We start from the raw sequence: 18739 nt of genomic DNA, 5'->3' as shown, positions 1-18739 counted from the left end.
ATAGATAGATAGATAGATAGATAGATAGATAGATAGATAGATAGATACCAAAAACCTTTTTGTTCAAGGTCAGTCTGGTCTGCAAAGTAGGTTACAGCAGAGCCAGGGCTATAAAGTAAGACTCTGTCTCAAGAAAAGAAATATCCTTCAAGAGTAGAAAGAATTACCTTAACAATGATAATAAGTAAAATTTGAGAAACAAATATATGCTTAGATAAGCAAAATGGGAAATGAGAAACTAATCCAAAGCTACATTGGAGCCCATGTTCCTTTTGTTCTGCTATGGTGGCCTAAGTACTGTACATTTTTCCAATTTTCATATGTATCCTAAGTTACCATTTCTACTCTTGTATAGCTTCCAGAACAGTCTTTCTAGAACACATACAGGTTTATATAATTCCTGTTCCTTAAAATCTGTCAGAGGATTTCCAGTAGACAGTGAACTCTGTGATATGCTATCTGAGCTCTTTCTGTTGGTCCCTTCTAGTCTCTCTAGTTTAATTTCTCACAATCACTCCCCTAGATTACCTCAAACTTCTTCTGCGTATCCCCAACACATATATATTCTGACAGCTAACAACATTAACTATTAATGTATAGAGTGCGACAGTCTCTTTTGCTCAGGACTTATAACTCCTGACTCCTCTCTGTGGAGCACTCTAGCAGCTGATCATCCTCTTTAGCCCCCCTCAGGTCTCAGCTGAAAATCACCTCTTCCATGAAACCCTCCTTGATCACTGAATCCTAAGTTTGTTGGCCCTGCTGTGTATGGGCAGTTCCCTGTTCAGTGCTATAACTGCCCGTGAGTGCTCCCTAACTGCTCTTCCAAACCTTCCAAGGGCGTGCATTCCTGATACGAGCATGAAAATGCCAGGCTAACCTAGCAACACAGAGTGCTATGGAATGCCTGTGCTTGCAAATTGTAAATAATAAAGCACTTTTCTTCTCTTCAAAGAAAAAAAATGTCAAATTTTACCTAGACACATTTTAAGGATTTCTTAAACAGCTTCCAAATTATTACTACCTAAAATTCTATAAGATGGTTCTGGACATTATAACTTTAACCACCCAAATAGTTTTATTATTAATATTTTACTCTCCAGAAAAAGAGACATCAGTAATACACAATACTTTCCAAATGTTTACACTCACCTGAAACCCCACAATGAGAATGGTCATAGATGTGTCGTTGTTGAAGAGTAGACTTTTTGTAAATAACATGAGGATGGCCATTTTCATAACTAAAATGTTTGGAATCCTCTGTAGTATTCTTTAGAGGCTCAATAAAATATTCTTCATCTTCTGTAGCAATAATACCGTGCTAAAAGAAGGAGCAACAAAGGATTTACCTAGAAGGGTCATTTCAAATAAATATCTTTATTACCAAAATTAAAAGATATCATCTCCTCAAAACAGAAGTTAAAAATACATGTTAATTTAAAACTTATGTATTTTCTGTACTAAGTAAAACTACTTAGTAAATTTTTTACTAAGTAATACTTTACTACTAAATAAATTTCTTCATGTTTTAAGAAGGGCAATTAAAAATCTTTACATGTTCTGCAAATGTACTAAATATGTCAAATACACATTTCCTCAGTAACTCTTTGAGTTAGCAGACACCTTTCCAAATTGTACATAACTTTATTTTCTCTGCCTAGGTAAAGCTTTGTTACTAAGTTTTACCCAATACAAAAGTGCAGGTGGCTGTAAATCACCCTCAGGATGAGTCCCTGAACACTATTCCAGTGGAATTCTCCACTCCCTCTTCTCCTACTGTCAATTGAATAGAAAGCACTCCCAAACTTAGGAGACCTAGAAGCCAAAATAGAAGTCTGTTAGGTCCCTGAATGACCTCTTATAAAACTCCCTGATGTAAACACTAACACAAGGGAGAAGGAAACTTCCTCAGTGACAACCATGGGCACTTGAGGTTTGTGATATACTAATTTATATGTTTTATCTAAGATACATTTTCTTTTGGATATAAAGTTACAGGCTCAGAAATAATAAAAAATGTCCAATGCTGTATGTACAGAGGAAGGAAAAAGAACTTGCTGAAATCAAGAAAAACTCCTCTGTTCTGTACAACATCACATATTTTCTGCCTGTTTGGTCACCTCCTGTTCAGGTGTCATATCTTAACACTTCTTGGCTTAAATGGAGTGGCATCATTCTCCTCTGAGCTAAGTTAGAGCTTATTATCAATATCATCTACTTTAAGTTAATGCCACACTGTTGCAGCTCAAATATTGAAGCTTTAATTAAGTTCAGGACAATGTTTCCACTGAACATTTTAACTCTCAACTAAATACTTGCTTTCTTTGTGAAAATTTTTCTCTTACATGTCTCTGTATCAGTTATAGAACCAGAATGTATCTCAGATACAGTAGATAAGTTTGCTGGTGAAAAATGAGATGGAAAAAGTTACCTGCATGAAAAATAAGAACTCCACAAAATAAGTAAGAACTCTGTTCTTACCTAATCCCATTTTCCTAATTATGGCATATGAGAGGATGGCTCTAAATGCAATGACTCTTTGACACCAGATAAAATACAAACACTCTAAAGTTAGTTCCTTGCTGAGAAAATGAAAGTTAGTCTAAATTATTCATGTTAAAACAGCACTCTGGGGAACTCTAAGGGTCCCATGAAGTACCTCAAGGGATTGTTCCAGACAACAAAGGGAGATCTACATGACTTAGATTCTCTGGCTCAGCCTGAATCAGCTCTATTTTTATTAATCAGTGTACTAAGTGTCCAAATAGCATTTCATATGAGAAAAGGGTTTCTTTCTCTAAAAAGAAAAAAAAAAAAAACATTGAAAATGCCTGGTACAAATAATCTCTTAAGTACCTTTGATTTCTAAACTTCTATGATTCTATTTAGAGAAATTTGTTTTAACTACTATATGCTTAGAAACATAGATAAGATATAATTAGATATGTTACAACTTACAGAGAAGGTTGGCAGTCACCCACAACCTACATGAAATGAGTTGAGGAATCAAAAACAAAACAAAACAAAACAAAACAAAAGGATCCCTTAGTAACTTCATATTATTTTTATTATTGTTTCTATCCCTTTGGGTAACAGTCTCTCTATTAAATGCAAATACTGAGGAATAACTTAATACACTATTAACAACTCCAAAATCTATGTAAAAATTACTTTACCAGGCACTTTAACTATGTGCTAGAAAACTGAGCACAGTGTTTTAAAAACATAGGCAAGTTTTGTTAAGACTTTTAATTAGAAGAAAGTGTAAGACAGAAATCTAGGGTTTGGCCCAGAAAGAATACAACACTGAAATCATACTGATCTGTCATCAGTATTATGTTGAAAGCCTCTCACAAACAATAACAAAAACTGCAGGTTACTGAGGGAAAATAGATTCAAGCCTGATAAGTAAGAAACAAGAAGAAAACAACCTGTAAAAATAAAAAGATTCTTAAATAGCATTTCAGAAGTTTTACATGGTATGTGAACTAAAAATTGTTTCTTCATATATCTCATTCACTCTGAATACCTCTATGAAATAAGCAATATGATTAGTTTTACTTTACAAGAAACTAAAAAAAAGCAAAATTTAGCAACAAACTCATTTTTCTGACTTCAGAGTTTAGATGCCTAACCACTGTACTATAATTATCTCATATCTAATGGCTCTTTCTGACTGATCATCTATGATAATGTGAAAACTATGCTAGTTGGTGGAGATAAGTAGTGAATCAAAGAAATTCTGGGCTCTGTCATAATGCTTACATTCTACTGGGAAAGGAAGGAAAACATAAGTAATTAAATACATAAATAAGATACCAGGTCATGATGTTAAGAAAGGGAGAAAGGGCAGTGTGAAAGGACACAAAAGAATTATAAAGATTATATACAAACTGTTTAGGGTGTTTCGAAATATCTTCTACTGAACAATTTGGACTGCAGAGATAGCGCAGTTGGTGAAATGTGTGTCTCATGCACAGTAAGTCTCAGAAAACATGTACATATGCAGGATCTGCTGTCAAATACTTGTAATCCTAGGTCAATGGATAAAGGGATGTCACTGAGGCTTACTGGCAAGCTAGTCTAAATTACATTGCCTAAGCCAATGAGGAATTCTGTCTCAGAGACCAAAGTGTATGGCATCCAAGGAATATCTGAGATTGACTACTGGTGTTCACATGCATGTACATATGTGTGCACACCTGTACACACACCTAAAATTTAGTGATATGTGAACAGAAGCCTGCATAAAGTGAATAAGGAAAAAAGATGTACTGATAAAATAACTAAGTACAAAGAAAATGGAGTAGGAACATATTTACACTATTTAAGAAACAACAGGCCTCAGAGGAAGACAATATAGCCAGTCCTGAAGATACTTGATAAACTAGGGTCAGATGAAAGGGGAGGAGGACCTCCCCTATCAGTGGACTGGGCAAGGGGCAGAGGAAGAGAAGAGGAAAGGAGGGCAGGATTGGGAGAGGATGAGTGAGGGGGCTACAGCTGATATACAAAGTGAATAAATTATAATAAATATTTTTTAAAAAAAAAAAAAAGAGAGAGAGAGAAGAAACAGCAAGGAAACACAATGACTGACCAAGGGAGAAAAACGGAAATTAACTTAAGGTTAGAAAATAGAAGATCCCACACTACAACTCTGGCAAAACCCTTGCTCTACCAGAGGCCACACTTATACCCAGAAGCCCAGATAAGATCCAGCCCACAGACTTCCAAAGCTTCCTCAGAACCCACTCAGCATTCCTTAACAGCATCCTGCCCAATGTCCATATTCCAGCCTACAACTCTGACAGAAGCCCTCTGCTCTGCAAGAGGCCACACCAGTTCCCAGAAACCTAGAGCCAATACTGACACCCAAATTCCAGAGGTCATACAGGCTGTCAAAAACCCAGTGGAGACAGCCTTTTTGGACCTGAGGACTCACTGGTCACTAGAACAATAGGTCACTGAAGCTAGAAAGCCAGAGAGGAAACAGAAATCAAAGGAAAGAGCATCCATCCAACAAAGACAAACACAGATATCTGCACTTAGGCCTATAATTACCTCAAACCTGGAAGCCAGCATAAGAAGGCAATTAACAACAGCCAGGGAAATACAGCACCACCAGAGCTACAGGGATCCCTGGATAGTCCAACTCAGCAGAAGTACAAGAAAATGACCTTAAAAGCAATTTTATAAAGATGATAGCAGTCCTTAAAGAGGAAATTAATAAATCCCTTAAAGTAAATCAAGAAAGAATGGCCCAAAGTGAGAGCAACATTCATTCACAGTCCAAGAACTGAAGTGCCCAGAATAATGACCAATATCTATGAATTGATCTATAAATGACTATAAATGTTCATAGATAGAACTAGTTTCTGTGACCTAAAAGTCTGACCAGCAAGGGAAAGGAGTGCTGGAGAGATGGCTCCACGGTTAAGTCAGTGGCTGTTCAATTCCCAGCACCCATCTTAGTGGCTCCCAACTACCCATTACTACAGTTCCAGGGAATCTGATACCCTCTTCTGGCCTTCACAGGCATCAAGCACACACATGATGCATAGACATATATGCAAGCAAAACACTCATATATATATATGTGTGTGTATGTGTGTACAAATATATACACACATATATAATAGTAATAAAATATTATTTTAAAATACTGCACAGCAGCTAGGAGTCTGGAAAGGAACTAAGAGAATTGAGTCCAAATCCAGCAATCGGGTGAGAATTCAGACATAATACCCACACCCAGCTTTCAAAACTTCATGTTAATTCTCTTTCTTAAACACCCATTGTAAGTTCAGCTCTGCCCTTTCTTGTAATCATACTTTATCTTTCTCACTGCTATTTTTCTATTATTCTTTTCTCTTTTTTTTTTCTTATTTCAAATTCCTTTGATAAGTTTTCACAAAGAACATAAATATCTGTTTTGTGGGGGCTCTTTATCTTAGCCTCCTAAGACCTCAGACAATTTAAGATTATCTGATTGCAGTGTGTGTGTGTGTGTGTGTGTGTGTGTGTTTGATACAGTCTCTCTACTTAGTCCTGGAATTCACTATGTAGACCAGACTGTTCCCATACTCACAGAGATCCACCTGCCTCTGCTCCCAAGTGCTGGAATTAAAGGCTTGTGATACCACCCTGGCCCTGACTATATTTTTGTTTCTTATTCTACCTTTAATCAAATTCTGACACACACACACACACACACACACACACACAACCAGCTTTGTTCCACCCTTTTATTTACTTTTCTCTGCTCCACATTTTCTTTGTTAATTCAGTACTAACCAAAAGTCTAACTCTCCTTTATTTCTTTCTACTGATGCCCACAATAAATAATATCTTAACACACATCAGTGTTTCTTTACTTCCTAAAGTGACTGGAGTTTAAAGGGCTAATTTGTCATTTGAACATTATTTCATGTTTATAGTGAACATATCCTTTGATAGTGACTTTTTTTTTTCAGGCAGTATTCTTTTTTTCAGAAAATGAAAAGAGACTAAGCCTAGTTCCCTAAACACAAACATACCTCAAACCTATAATAAAACAGTCCCTCAATAACATTGCAAATACTTCCAATGAAAGAAGACTTAAGAAAAATATCCTGTTCCTTGTCTTCTCCTACTTCTGATGTCTATCTTGTTTGCCCTTCTGAGTGAGGTTTCAGCCTCTTGCTAGGGTCCTCCTTGTTGTTTGGCTTCTTTATAACTATAGATTTTAGTATGTTTATCCTATATTACATGTCTGTCTAATATCCACTTATAAGTGAGTATATACCTTATGTGTCTTTCTCCTTCTGGGATACCTCACTCAGGATGATCTTTTCTAGTTCTTACCATTTGCCTACAAATTTCATGATTTCCTTGTTTTTAAATTGCTGAGTCGTGTTCCATTGTGTAAATGTACCTCAATTTCTGTATCCATTCTTCAGTTGAGGGACATCTAGGTTGTTTCCAGATTCTGGCTATCATGAATAAAGCTGCTATGAACATAGTTGAGCAAATGTCCTTGTTGTATGGTTTGCCACCTTTGCCCAAGAGTGGTATTGTTGGATCTTGAGGTAGCACTATTCCTAATTTTCTTGTTTTATAATTTATTTTTATTAATTACAATTTATTAACTTTGTATCCCAGCTGTATCCCATACCTCTCCCCTAGTCCACTTCCTCCTCCCCTTCCTTCTGACCCTAGCCTATCAGGTCTCATCAGAACTGGCTGCATTGTCTTCCTCTGTCACCTGGTAAGGCTGCTCACTACTCAGTGGGAGGTGATCAAAGAGCCAGCCACTGAGTTCATGTCAGAGACAACCCCTGTTCCTCTTACTAGGGTACCCACTTTGCACACTGAGCTGCCATGGGCTACATCTGTGCAGGGGTTCTAGGATATCTTCGTGCATGGTCCTTGGTTAGAGTATCAGTCTCAGAAAAGATCCAAAGATCCCTGTGCTCAGATGATTACTACTACTACTACTACTATTATTATTATTATTATTATTATTATTATTATTATTATTATTATTAGTTCTGTTGGTCTCCTTGTAGAGCTCCTATCCCCTCCAGGTCTTTCTTCTCCCCCTGCTTATGAAAGCAGGAAACCTTCTTTCATAAGATTCCCTGCACTCTGCCCAAAGTTTGGCTATGAGTCTCAGCATCTGCTTCTATACTCTTCTGCGTAGAGCCTTCCAGAAGCCCTCTGTGGTAGGCTCCTGTCCTGTTTCCTGTTTTCTCCCTCTTCCAATGTCTATCTCCTTTGCCTGTGCTGAATAAGGATTGAGCATCTTACATAGGGTCCTCCTTCTTGCTTAGCTTCTTTGGGTGTACAAATTTTAGTATGCTTATCCTATATTATATGTTTAATATCCTTTTATAAGTGAGTTTATACCATGTGTGTCTTTCTGCTTCTGGGATATCTTACTCAGGATGATCTTTTCTAGTTCCATCCATTTGCCTGCAAATTTCATGATTTCCTTGTTTTTAATTGCTGAGTAGTATTCCATTGTGTAAATGTACCACAGTTTCTCTATCCATTCCTCAGGTGAGGGACATCTGGGATGTTTCTACATTCTGGCTATTATGAATAGAGCTGCTATGAACATGGTAGAGCAAATGTCCTTGTTGTATGTATACTTGAGCATATTTTGGATGTATGCCTAGGAGTGGTATAGCTGAATCTTGAGGAAGCACTATTCCTAATTGTCTGAGAAAGTATCAGATTGATTTCCAAAGTGGTTGTACAAGGTTACCTTCCCACCAGCAATGGAGGAAGGTTCCCCTTTCTCCATAACCTCTCCATCAAGAGCTCTCACTTGAGTTTTTTATCTTAGCCAGTCTGATGGGTGTGGGGTAGAATCTCAGGGTCCAGGACAGGAACCTTCCACAGGGGCCTCTGGAAGACTCTACCCAGCAGGGTATTGAAGGAGATACTGAGACTCATAGCCAAACTTTGGGCAGAGAAACCTTCTAGAAGAAGAGGGAGACAGAAAGACCTAGAGGGAACAGGAACTCTACAAGGAAACTATCAGAGCCAAAAAAAAAAAAAAAAAAAAAGCCTGGGCCTGCAGAGCCAACCAAGGACCATGCATGGAGAGGACCATGAACCCCTGCTCAGATGAAGTCCATAGGCTGCTCAGTTTCCAAGTGGGTTCCCTATTAAGGGAAGCAGGGGCTGTCTATGACATGAACTCAGTGGCTGGCTCTTTGGTCACCTCCCCCTGGAGGGTGCAGCCTTGCCAGGCCACTGAGGAAGATGATGCAGCCAGACCTGATGAGACCTGATAAGCTAAGATCAGATAAAAGAGTAAGTCCTCCCCTATCGGGCACTAGGGAAGGGGTATAGGAGGAGAAGACAGAGGGTGGGTGGGACTGGGAGGAGGCAAGGGAGGGTGCTACAGCTGGGATACAAAGTGAATAAATTGTAATAAACAAATAAATTAATTAATTAAAAATAAAAAAGAAATATATGAATCATATACAAAAAAAGAAAAATATCCAACAAAAGACCTAATCTACCCAAGATAAATGAGTCTCAATGCAAAAATACAAAACAAATGAAAATCAAAGACAATATGACTGCTCCAAAATTAACTAAATGTAAAATAGTGTTCTCCAATGACAGCAAATTAAATGAAAACCCAGACAATGGATTCAAAGAAATGAATGTAAGTGTATTAAAAGAATTCAGAGTCCACATACAAATTCTTGAATAAATTCCAAAAGAAAATAAAAAAAAGAGCTGAATAAAATATGGTACTCAGTACAGGATAGGTCCTCAATACTTACTGAAGGTGGAATTCAAGAAAGAGAAATTCTAAAAAAAAATAAACCTGAAATATTGGAAACGAAAAATTCAGTAAGTCAAATAAAAAGCTCCAAAAGCAACCTCACCAACAGATCAATCAAGGAGAGAATGGAATATCCAGACTTAAAGACAATATAAGGGACTTGAAACCTTCAAGCAATGACAAAGATAAGCTGAAAAGAAAGAACAATGGAATATTTGAGATATATGGGACACCATGAAAAGACAATGCATAAGCATAAAAGAAGAATTTCATGCTGAAAGCATACAAAAATATATTCAAGAAAATCACATCATAAAATGCCCCAAATCCAAGAAAGTACCAGCATTAAAAACTCAAAAGAGATTTTAAAAAATAATAATAATAATAACTTACAATGCTCATTGTGGCCTCAGGGGGTGGGGGTGGTGGTAGAAGAGGAGAAAATGACATAAAAATAAGCCAAACACAAAATAAGCAGATGAGAGGAAATAATTAAGATGAGGACAGAAATCTATGAAATGGACACAAAAACAACACATCTATAACACAAGTTTTGCATTTAAGGCCCAGAGATAATAACGAAAGAGGCAAAAGAAAGATGGTTAAGAGCCAGAGGAGTTTGCTGTGAAATTGTGTCTCCTAGAAATGTCAGAGAAGCTACACCCAGGAATTCTCATCAGCATGGTTGCCTAAACAAGACCTAACAAAGTCATCAGCAATAGATATGCTAAGATGGAAGAGGAGAATGTCATGGAACTCAATTCTAGGCAATGAACTACAAGCAACTAAAGAGAAATAGTCTTTCCCAGGGAAACATTCCCAAATTGATTCTCCAATACCAAGTGTTCTTTTTGCCCCTGAATCATACATATAAGTAACATCATATGGATTGAATAAGTTGTATTTATATATTTTAAAATATATATACATATTGATACATATGTAACAACTATTAAAAGAACTAGAGACCAAAAATTGAATTTGAGAGAAAGCAAGCGGGTGCACAGGAAGGGTGGAAGGAGGAAAAGGGAGGGGAAAAATGATGTAATTATATTTTTATTTCAATATACATATACTGAAATTTTTATATATATACATATATATATATTCAAGAACAAGAATGTAGTCACATACCCAGCCACATTCTAAAAATCCTGAACCAGGAAAGAGAAAGTAAAGAACATGTACGCATTCACAAAGGACAAAATTTAACATATTTTTTATTCAAAAAATAAAATAAAAGCAACAAACTTCTGTCATTCAAAATGAATCAATAATTTTTAGAATTTTAAATACTTTTTGTTTAATGATATAATACCATATAAATTCATTTAATATTGAATATATCACTACTTCCCACCGTATGTTTTGTAGAGAACATTATTTTCTTTTGGAAGAGGAAGGTGGGTGGTGAGACAAGGTTTCTCTGTGTACCCCTGGCTGTGCTAGAACTCACCCTGTAGACCAGGCTGGCCTCAAACTCAGAAATCCACCTGCATCTGCCTCCCAAGTACAGAGATTCAAGATGTGTTCCACCACTACCAAGAATATGATTTTCTAACCTAACATTACACCGTTTGCTAAAATAGAAAGGTAAAATAAAGTCACTTTCAATTAGACAAAAACTCAGAAAGCGTACTTTTCAAGTGCCACTCAAAGTAGGTATTTGAAGTTGTCCTCTCAACAAACCAGAATATATACTCAGAAAGAAGGTATGGATCTAATCTAGGAAAGGAAAAAAAATCTTAAGACCATAGTATTTCAAGAAATTAATTAACAACTAGGCTCCAAGAAAAATGCCTAACAATAGAATTATATATCCCAAGCAATAAATACAAGAAAACATATAATACTGGCCAAATGGTAAAGAAAGTGTGGATTTTTTTTTTTGAACAACAAAAAAAGTCTCTATAAAACTGGAAAATACACACACACACACACACACACACACACACACACACACAAATGGATAAGAAAATCATGGTCCAAATAAAACCAAAATAAACTACAACATTGTTTCAAATGACTGCTAGGCAATAGTGTCAGAAATTTTGGTGTTTGGTGCAGAGATTCTAACACTGAAAGTGTGAGAAAACATTAGCAGCCAAGGAAGGGACCTATGCCCATAGTCCCAGATCTTGGGAAACCAAAGAAAGAAAGTTGGATCAACATGGGCTACATTATGAGTTCTAGGTTAGCTGGGCTACAGAATGCATTAAAAGTAATAATACCTACAAAGTGAGATTTAAAAAAAGCACTTGTAAGCATATTCCATTTGATTAAACAGTAAAATAATACAAAATAGGAACAAAGGAGAACTTATTAAACTGATAGGAAAAGTGAGATATTTACATAGTCTCAAAACACCTGGTCACAAAATCCTTACTTATTGCCAATGAGAAAGTATTAACCTTAGTACACAAATCTGGATGCTTACATCTTAATCAAGTAAATAAAGTTACTTAACATAGACCTTGTATAATTTCAATTTAAAAAGTAATCCAGAAAAGTGTTTATAAATAGAAAGAGAACAGAGACAAAAATTCCTCATGAGAATAGATGGATGACTTACGTCATCTCAGTCACAGAAAAGGTTATAACTTCAACCTTGTCCTCAATTTTAGCTCATCAAAAAGTCTCCATCACAATTTCACAGTCAGCTATATTAATGGTACTTATTAAAGATTATGATACAAATCTTCCAGAATTGTTTTTCTAAATTTCAAATATAATTCCACATGCTCCTAGACATTTTTAACCTTTATATTCTCAATTTGGTAACAATTGAAATCCAGGTTTCTCTTCATCTTCTTCTCTGGTCCAGCACTTGTCTAGCCCTCCTTCTCAAGCAGTAACAGTCATACAAGCTGTTATCCAAAAAGTAACTCTGAGCCGTTTCCAATTATGTTCTCCTATTCATCTCACATGCAGTTCAAATCTACTTTAAATTTAAAGATATTATTAAGCACCTACTTTGTATTACCTGCCTAAGGATGAAAGACTAATAAGCTGCAAATGTTTTCTTACCAAAACAGGATTCAAATTTATTCTTTCTTCTCTATTCCCAGTGTCATACCCTTGAGTTAGCCTTTATTACCTCCTATGTGTTTAAACTCATTTTATTACTAGCCACTGAAATTGTCTGAAATCTCATCAAGGAGCAAATTTTAAATTTTTTTCTACATCTCAAATTTGCTTATTTCATCAATTTATTAAAAGTAGCAAAGTCCTAGTTACTGTAAATGTCAGATATAAATAAAGAACATGATCTATGATAATTAACATTGGGAGCATTTTAACATAGAGAGGTTTTTAAATACATTTGCCTATTCAAAATAATTCTATTTTGAGTTCCAGGTAACCTGTCAGACTAGAGGTTGTCTCTGTGCAAGCCCATGAGGGAGAGTCAGAATAATAAAAGTAGATGTTATCACAAACAGAGAAATAGAGGAGGAATTGCCTTGTAAATTCACTGAAGAAGTGAAAAGGAGAGAGAGACAGAGAAAGAAAGAAAGAAAGAAAGAAAGAAAGAAAGAAAGAAAGAAAGAGAAAACTGAACAAGCTCAACAGAAGCTCAGCCCTGTGGCTCCTTGCAGGCAGGATAAGACTCAAAAGCTATTTTGAAAGTAAAGCAAACAACATTCTGAGAGCCTTATCCTCAACACAAGCCCTCCTAAGCCTCAAATCTAGTGATGAATTTCAGTGGGTCAGTGATTCCCCAATGACAGCTTAGTGTTAGATATCTCATTCTTTCAAGCTATCTGACTGCGGGGTAACAATGAACAACATCTTGAGAATCTATTGTTAAGAACCAAATAATCCCTGGAGCCCAAGATTAAGCAACATACACAGGCAAGTGTTGTTGGCCTGTCACAGCTCTGCAGGAAGGGAATGTCAGTTCTAAGCAAAATGACAGCCAGGCACTGACGGTCAAAAGGATTCAGATGGCAGGGGGTAAACTCATCTGGGAAGTATACATGGAGAGATAGACCCATGTCTATGACCAGGAGCAGATCTGAACAGGAATTTTCATAGCTCTGAACCTGAGGCCAGCAGAAGTATCACATTCTGGATCCATCTATCTGTCATTAATTTCTGTTGGGCCCAAAGAATGAACTTTCAGGAATATATATGGTACACACATCACCATCCCTCCACCAGGAGGCCTTGAGGATATGAAGGCGGGTCTTCTGCTTGTACTCAGCTCATTTTTGTTGGTTACTCCCAAACACCCAACCACTTGGAGGTACCACCCAGCTGAAGTAGCCACCCCAACGAATACCATCTAGAAAGTCTCAGGAAGATGCAAGTTTCTGCACAGTCTACAGAGTGCAAAACTCACTAGGGCCAACAAAGGCACCTGAAAGCAAAGAAACAGTCACTGTAAAGATGGCTCTGACGGACATCAAATACATGTCCAGTGCGAACTCAATAAGGGCATAAACCAAGGTCAAATGACTCCCCCACACACCTCTATAACTCACAATCTTCAATCAGTGTGTGAGCACCAAAGAGAAGCTGCTGTACCACCATATCCCTTGCTTCTTTTTTCCTGTATATGTACCAGGATTTTACTTCATTGTATTTTTTTATTTTTAAAAAATTCCATTCATTATTCTCCTTAATATATTTTTCCAATTTTGTTCATATATTACTCAACTTTGGAAATTTTTCCATTTCCTTTCATTTGTTTTTTTGTTTTGTTTTGTTTTTTCTGGCCTGTATTATCTAAATACTGTATAAATACTGTTATACAAGTACTTTACTCACCTTTTCATAGTCATCTAGTATTTTCTTGCCTTGTTTTTTTTTTCTAATGTTTTTCCTTTCTTCTTACCTTCTATAACATTCTTATCTATTCCCTTTCTTTCTCCTTTCATCTATTGAATCTTAGGGGTTTTTTTTTTTTATTTTTTTGCTTTTTTTCTCCCTTTCATGGTCTCCTTACTATTAGGCCTAAGTAATTTCCAACTTCATAACACATGTTATAATAGTTTTGACATTTCCACTGTTACTATCATTGATGATATATTAGTGAACTATTACTGATTATAAAAATACATCTTATATAGTTTAATATCATTCCTACCATAGCGATTCATTTTCATCTCTCTTCAAGTTGTACTGCTGATTGAACCCTCAAAAGTAAGCTGATCTATATTCTCTCTCTGCTCGCTCTCTTTCTCGTACTTTCTCTCTTAAACAAACACACAGAGATGTGCAAATTGTAACACAGAAACGAAAAAAAGCAATCATATGTCTTCAAGTACTGAATTCAAAGGTACTGACATTGGTAAAATGTCAGATGAAGATTTCAAGTTTTGTGCTTAAAAAATGATCAATGACATGACTATGCAAATAAGCAGAAAAATTAAAACCAGGCTTTATAGAGAAAAGTCTGTAACAAGGAGGAATATATCAATAGAAGGGATGATAAAAATCAACAATGTGGATAAAAAAGTCAATAACATAAAAACTTTAGGTAGGAAATTCATATTTTTGAAAGAAATATAGACATGTTTGAAGTAAAAAAAACAAATTAATAAAATGAAATCCATTTTCAATAAATTCAGCCAAGCAAAAAAAAAGATTATCAAGGATGGAGGAAAAAGTTAATTAAATACTACATTCTGATATAAATTAAAAAATAAAATGATAAATGTGCATGGTGACAATACTCAAGAACTCTGGAGGCCTGAAGAGATGGCTCAGAGGTTAAGAGCACTGGCTACTCTTCTATAGGTCCTCAGTTCAATTCCCAGCAACCAATGGTGGCTCACAACCATCTATAATGAGATTTGGTGCCCTCTTCTGGCATGCAGGTGAACATGCAGTTAGACCAATGTATACATAATAAATAAATAAATCTTAAAAAAAATAAAACCAACTCTGAGATGTGTTCAAGAGAGCAGAAGCAGATTAGCTACACAATGAGGTCATATTAACTTCTTTTAATAAAATTGTAACAGAAATGTCCAAAATCTAGAGAAAGAAATAGACATTCAAACATATTATTTAGATGCTTAAATAAACATGACCAGAAAAAAAATTTCCACAAATTTGCATCCAAAACTAAAATACTGTATCTTAGAAAAAACTTAACCAAGGAATTGAAAGACTTCTACAATGAAAACTTTAAAACACTAAATATAAAATTTAAAGATATCTGAAAATAGAAAGTCTCCCTTTTAAAATGGATTGGAAAAAAATCAATATTTCAAAAATGTCTATACTATACCACCAATAGCAATCTGTTCAGTGAAAACAACATCAAAATTCTAATGGCATTATTTACAGAAGGAGAAAAAAACAATCATAAAATATATATAGAAGGACAAAGGGCAACAGCTAAAATAAATCTCAGTAGAAAGAGTAATGCTGGCCGTGCTACAACACCCAATTTCAAATATACTAAAGAGCCATAGTAAGTAACAACAGCAAAAAACTCACAGCGCTGGCACAATATGGGTCTGTTGATCAGTGAAACTGAATAGAGGGCACAAAAATCAACTCACACAGCTATAGCCACATACACTCTACTTAGGTTCCTATTGCTATGCTAAAACATGATGACCAAAAGCAACTTGGGGCAGAAAGAATTTCTTTCATTTTGCAACTTATAAATCATCATGCAGGGAAGCCAGGGCACAGCCATAAAGTAGTCACCCAGAGAAAGGAACTAAACCTGAAACCATGTAGAAACACTGTTTACTGGCCTGCTCAGCTTGCTTTTTTTATACAGCTCAGAGCTAACTGTCAGGAGGTGAAGAGTGTGCACTACCCATAGTGGGATGGACCTTTCTACATCAATGATCAATCCAAAAGATGTCCCACAAGTATGTTTACAGGCATATCTTGTGAAATCATTTTCTCAGTTGGGGGTTTCTCTTCTGACATGACTCAAGCTTGTCTCAAGCTGGCAAAAAGTTAACATGTATTAAATAGACTAGAGAAAAGAAAAGCTTTTTACCAAACTGTGCTGGGAAAATGGAATTTCTACATAAAGAATAAAACTAAAACCGTATTTCAATTTGCCCAAAATTTCAATTTTGCATCTAAAATAGATCAAATACCTTAATTAATATGAGGCCTGAAACTTTGAAATTGCTATAGGAAAAATATTTTAAGAATAAGTAAAGGCAAGAATTTTCTGAATAGAACCCCAATAACACAAGAAATAATCCCAAGAATTTACAAATGAAATAAGAATCTTCAATACAGCCAAGTAAACATTCACAAGAATCAAGAGACAATGTCCAGAATGGTATTGAATATTTACCAACTATACATCAAACAGTTTGTATCTAGTGTAAATCACGTAATAGCATAATGAATTGAACAGTTGTTGATAGTAGAAAGGAAAATGGCCAATGAATGCTTTAAAAAAGAGTTCAACATCCTTAAGCCATTGGGGAAATGCAAATTAGAACTTCCTTAAGATTTGTCTTATCCCAGTAAAATGACTATCATCCTAAAGAGCAATGATAGCAAGAACATAGGCAACAAGAGCCCTTATAACTGCTGGTAGGAATGTAAACTTGTGTATGAAATGTAAACTTATGTATGAAAATCAGAATAAAGGGCCCTCAAAAAACTACCAATATGATCCAGCTACACTACTCATGGATATGCTAAGTCAGCACACCACAAAGATACTTGCACATCCATATTTATTGCTGTCTGCTTACAACAGCCAGAAGACAAAATCAGCCTTGATAAGTGGTTAAAGAAATTGAAATTGTCATATATACATACAATAGAATTTTCTTTAGCAATAAAGAAAATGCAATTATGACATTTTCAAGAAAACGAATGCAACTAGAAATCATTGTTAAATGAAATAAGCCACATTCAGAAATATCATATTTTTCCCACATTCATTCAACCTATATATGTGTGTGTTTGAATGCATGCATTGGTTTGTTTTTTTGTTTGCTTATGTGTCTTTACAGGTTAAAAAACTAGAAATAGGATCCTAAAAGAAAAAGGAAAGACTCCAGCCAGAATAATACATGTAATAGGAAATCAGAAAGGAGACAAACTGGAAAAAAAAAGAGCATCAGCTAGGTGGAGAGGGAGCCCTGACAAGGGTTGTCAAGGAAGGAAATGAATTAGAATAAACTGTAATGACAAAAATGAGTGAACATTGCATTATAGTACTCATTCCTTTGTATACTAGCCCCCTGAAAAAACTAAAGTTACAGAAATTAATATTTTATTCATAAAGTCCTAACATTATTTATGTGTACTCAACATATGTTTTTATAGATATTACACGAGTATTATAGTATTAAGTACTAATATAGCTCATTTTATTCAGCAGTTGTAAGAAATAATATATAAACAAAAATAATGAAATTTATATCCTAATTTATTGATTTTTTTCAAATTTAAAATTTATTTAAATTCTACAGTATTTATATTGCTATTTTCCACTGAAGTAAAAACAAGAATGTAGGTCTGTTATGGTAAAGAAGAAAAGTGGTTGCTGAAAATAGAAGACATGAAAATGTTTGTATTCTTTGCACATATAAAGTTTTAATAGAACATCTATATTAGCCTGAAAAGAATAAGAGAAAGAGAAGAAATGGAGGATAGGATTTTATCTGCAATGATTACTATGTATGAACTGTATATTTACCATTTTACTAGAACTAACTCAAATATGCAACATTTAGGAGCAACCTGCACTCTTGAACGGATATTCTAAGAAAAATAGTATTATCAATAGTCTTCATATAAATAGCAAGGAAATATTACATAGACGTTGGCATAAAATTTTGCTCTAAGAACTCATTACCATAAGTAGATCATAAGTTAATTTAAGCTGAGTTACCTACCAGTGAAAATTACTGGAAAAACTAAAGGTTGTGGTTTCCTACATAGAAACATACCTTGAAACTGTTCATGAATGATGAGACTTTGATATTTGAACAAGAAATTTTAAGTGTAAAAGCATGCCTGAGAGGTCCCTCATTCTCCATCTTTTTTTTAATGGGCTTTCTAGACAGGGCTTCTCTGTAACAACCTTGGCTGTCCTGGATCTCCCTCTGTAGGCCAAGGATGTAGATTAAAGGCATATGCCCACACTGGCACTCAGTCCCTATAGTATAAACATACTAAAATCTATAGTCCTAAAGAAGCTAAACAAGGAGGACCCAAGGGAAGAGACAGTCCTCATTCAGAAGGGCAAACAGGATAGACATTGGATGTAGCAGAAGACAGGGAACAGGACAGGAACTTTCCACAGGGGTCCTCTGGAAGACTCTACCCAGCAGGGTATTGAAGGAGATACTGAGACTCATAGCCAAACTTTGGCCAGAGTGTAGGGAATCTTATGGAAGAAGGGGAAGATTTAAAAAAAAAAAAAAAAGAAAGAAAGAAAGAAAGAGAGAGAGAAAGACAGAGAAAGAAAGAAAGAAAGAAAGAAAGAAAGAAAGAAAGAAAGAAAGA

General features: G+C 35.5%; 1 protein-coding gene across 1 annotated transcript in view; it reads right to left on the bottom strand.

Moving 5' to 3' along the window:
* Adamts6 (ADAM metallopeptidase with thrombospondin type 1 motif 6) overlaps positions 1 to 18739 on the bottom strand; it is a 268080-nt gene that overhangs the window by 245190 nt on the left and 4151 nt on the right. Inside the window, exon 3 of the mRNA XM_055601955.1 lies at positions 1153 to 1321. Coding sequence (XP_055457930.1) covers positions 1153 to 1321 — 169 coding nt within the window. The remainder of the gene's footprint in view (positions 1 to 1152; positions 1322 to 18739) is intronic.

Source organism: Psammomys obesus, unplaced genomic scaffold (assembly GCF_907164565.1).
Source record: "Psammomys obesus unplaced genomic scaffold, mPsaObe1.curated_primary_1811, whole genome shotgun sequence".
Taxonomy (NCBI): Eukaryota; Metazoa; Chordata; class Mammalia; order Rodentia; family Muridae; genus Psammomys; species Psammomys obesus.
This window is presented reverse-complemented; position numbering and strand designations above follow the sequence as displayed.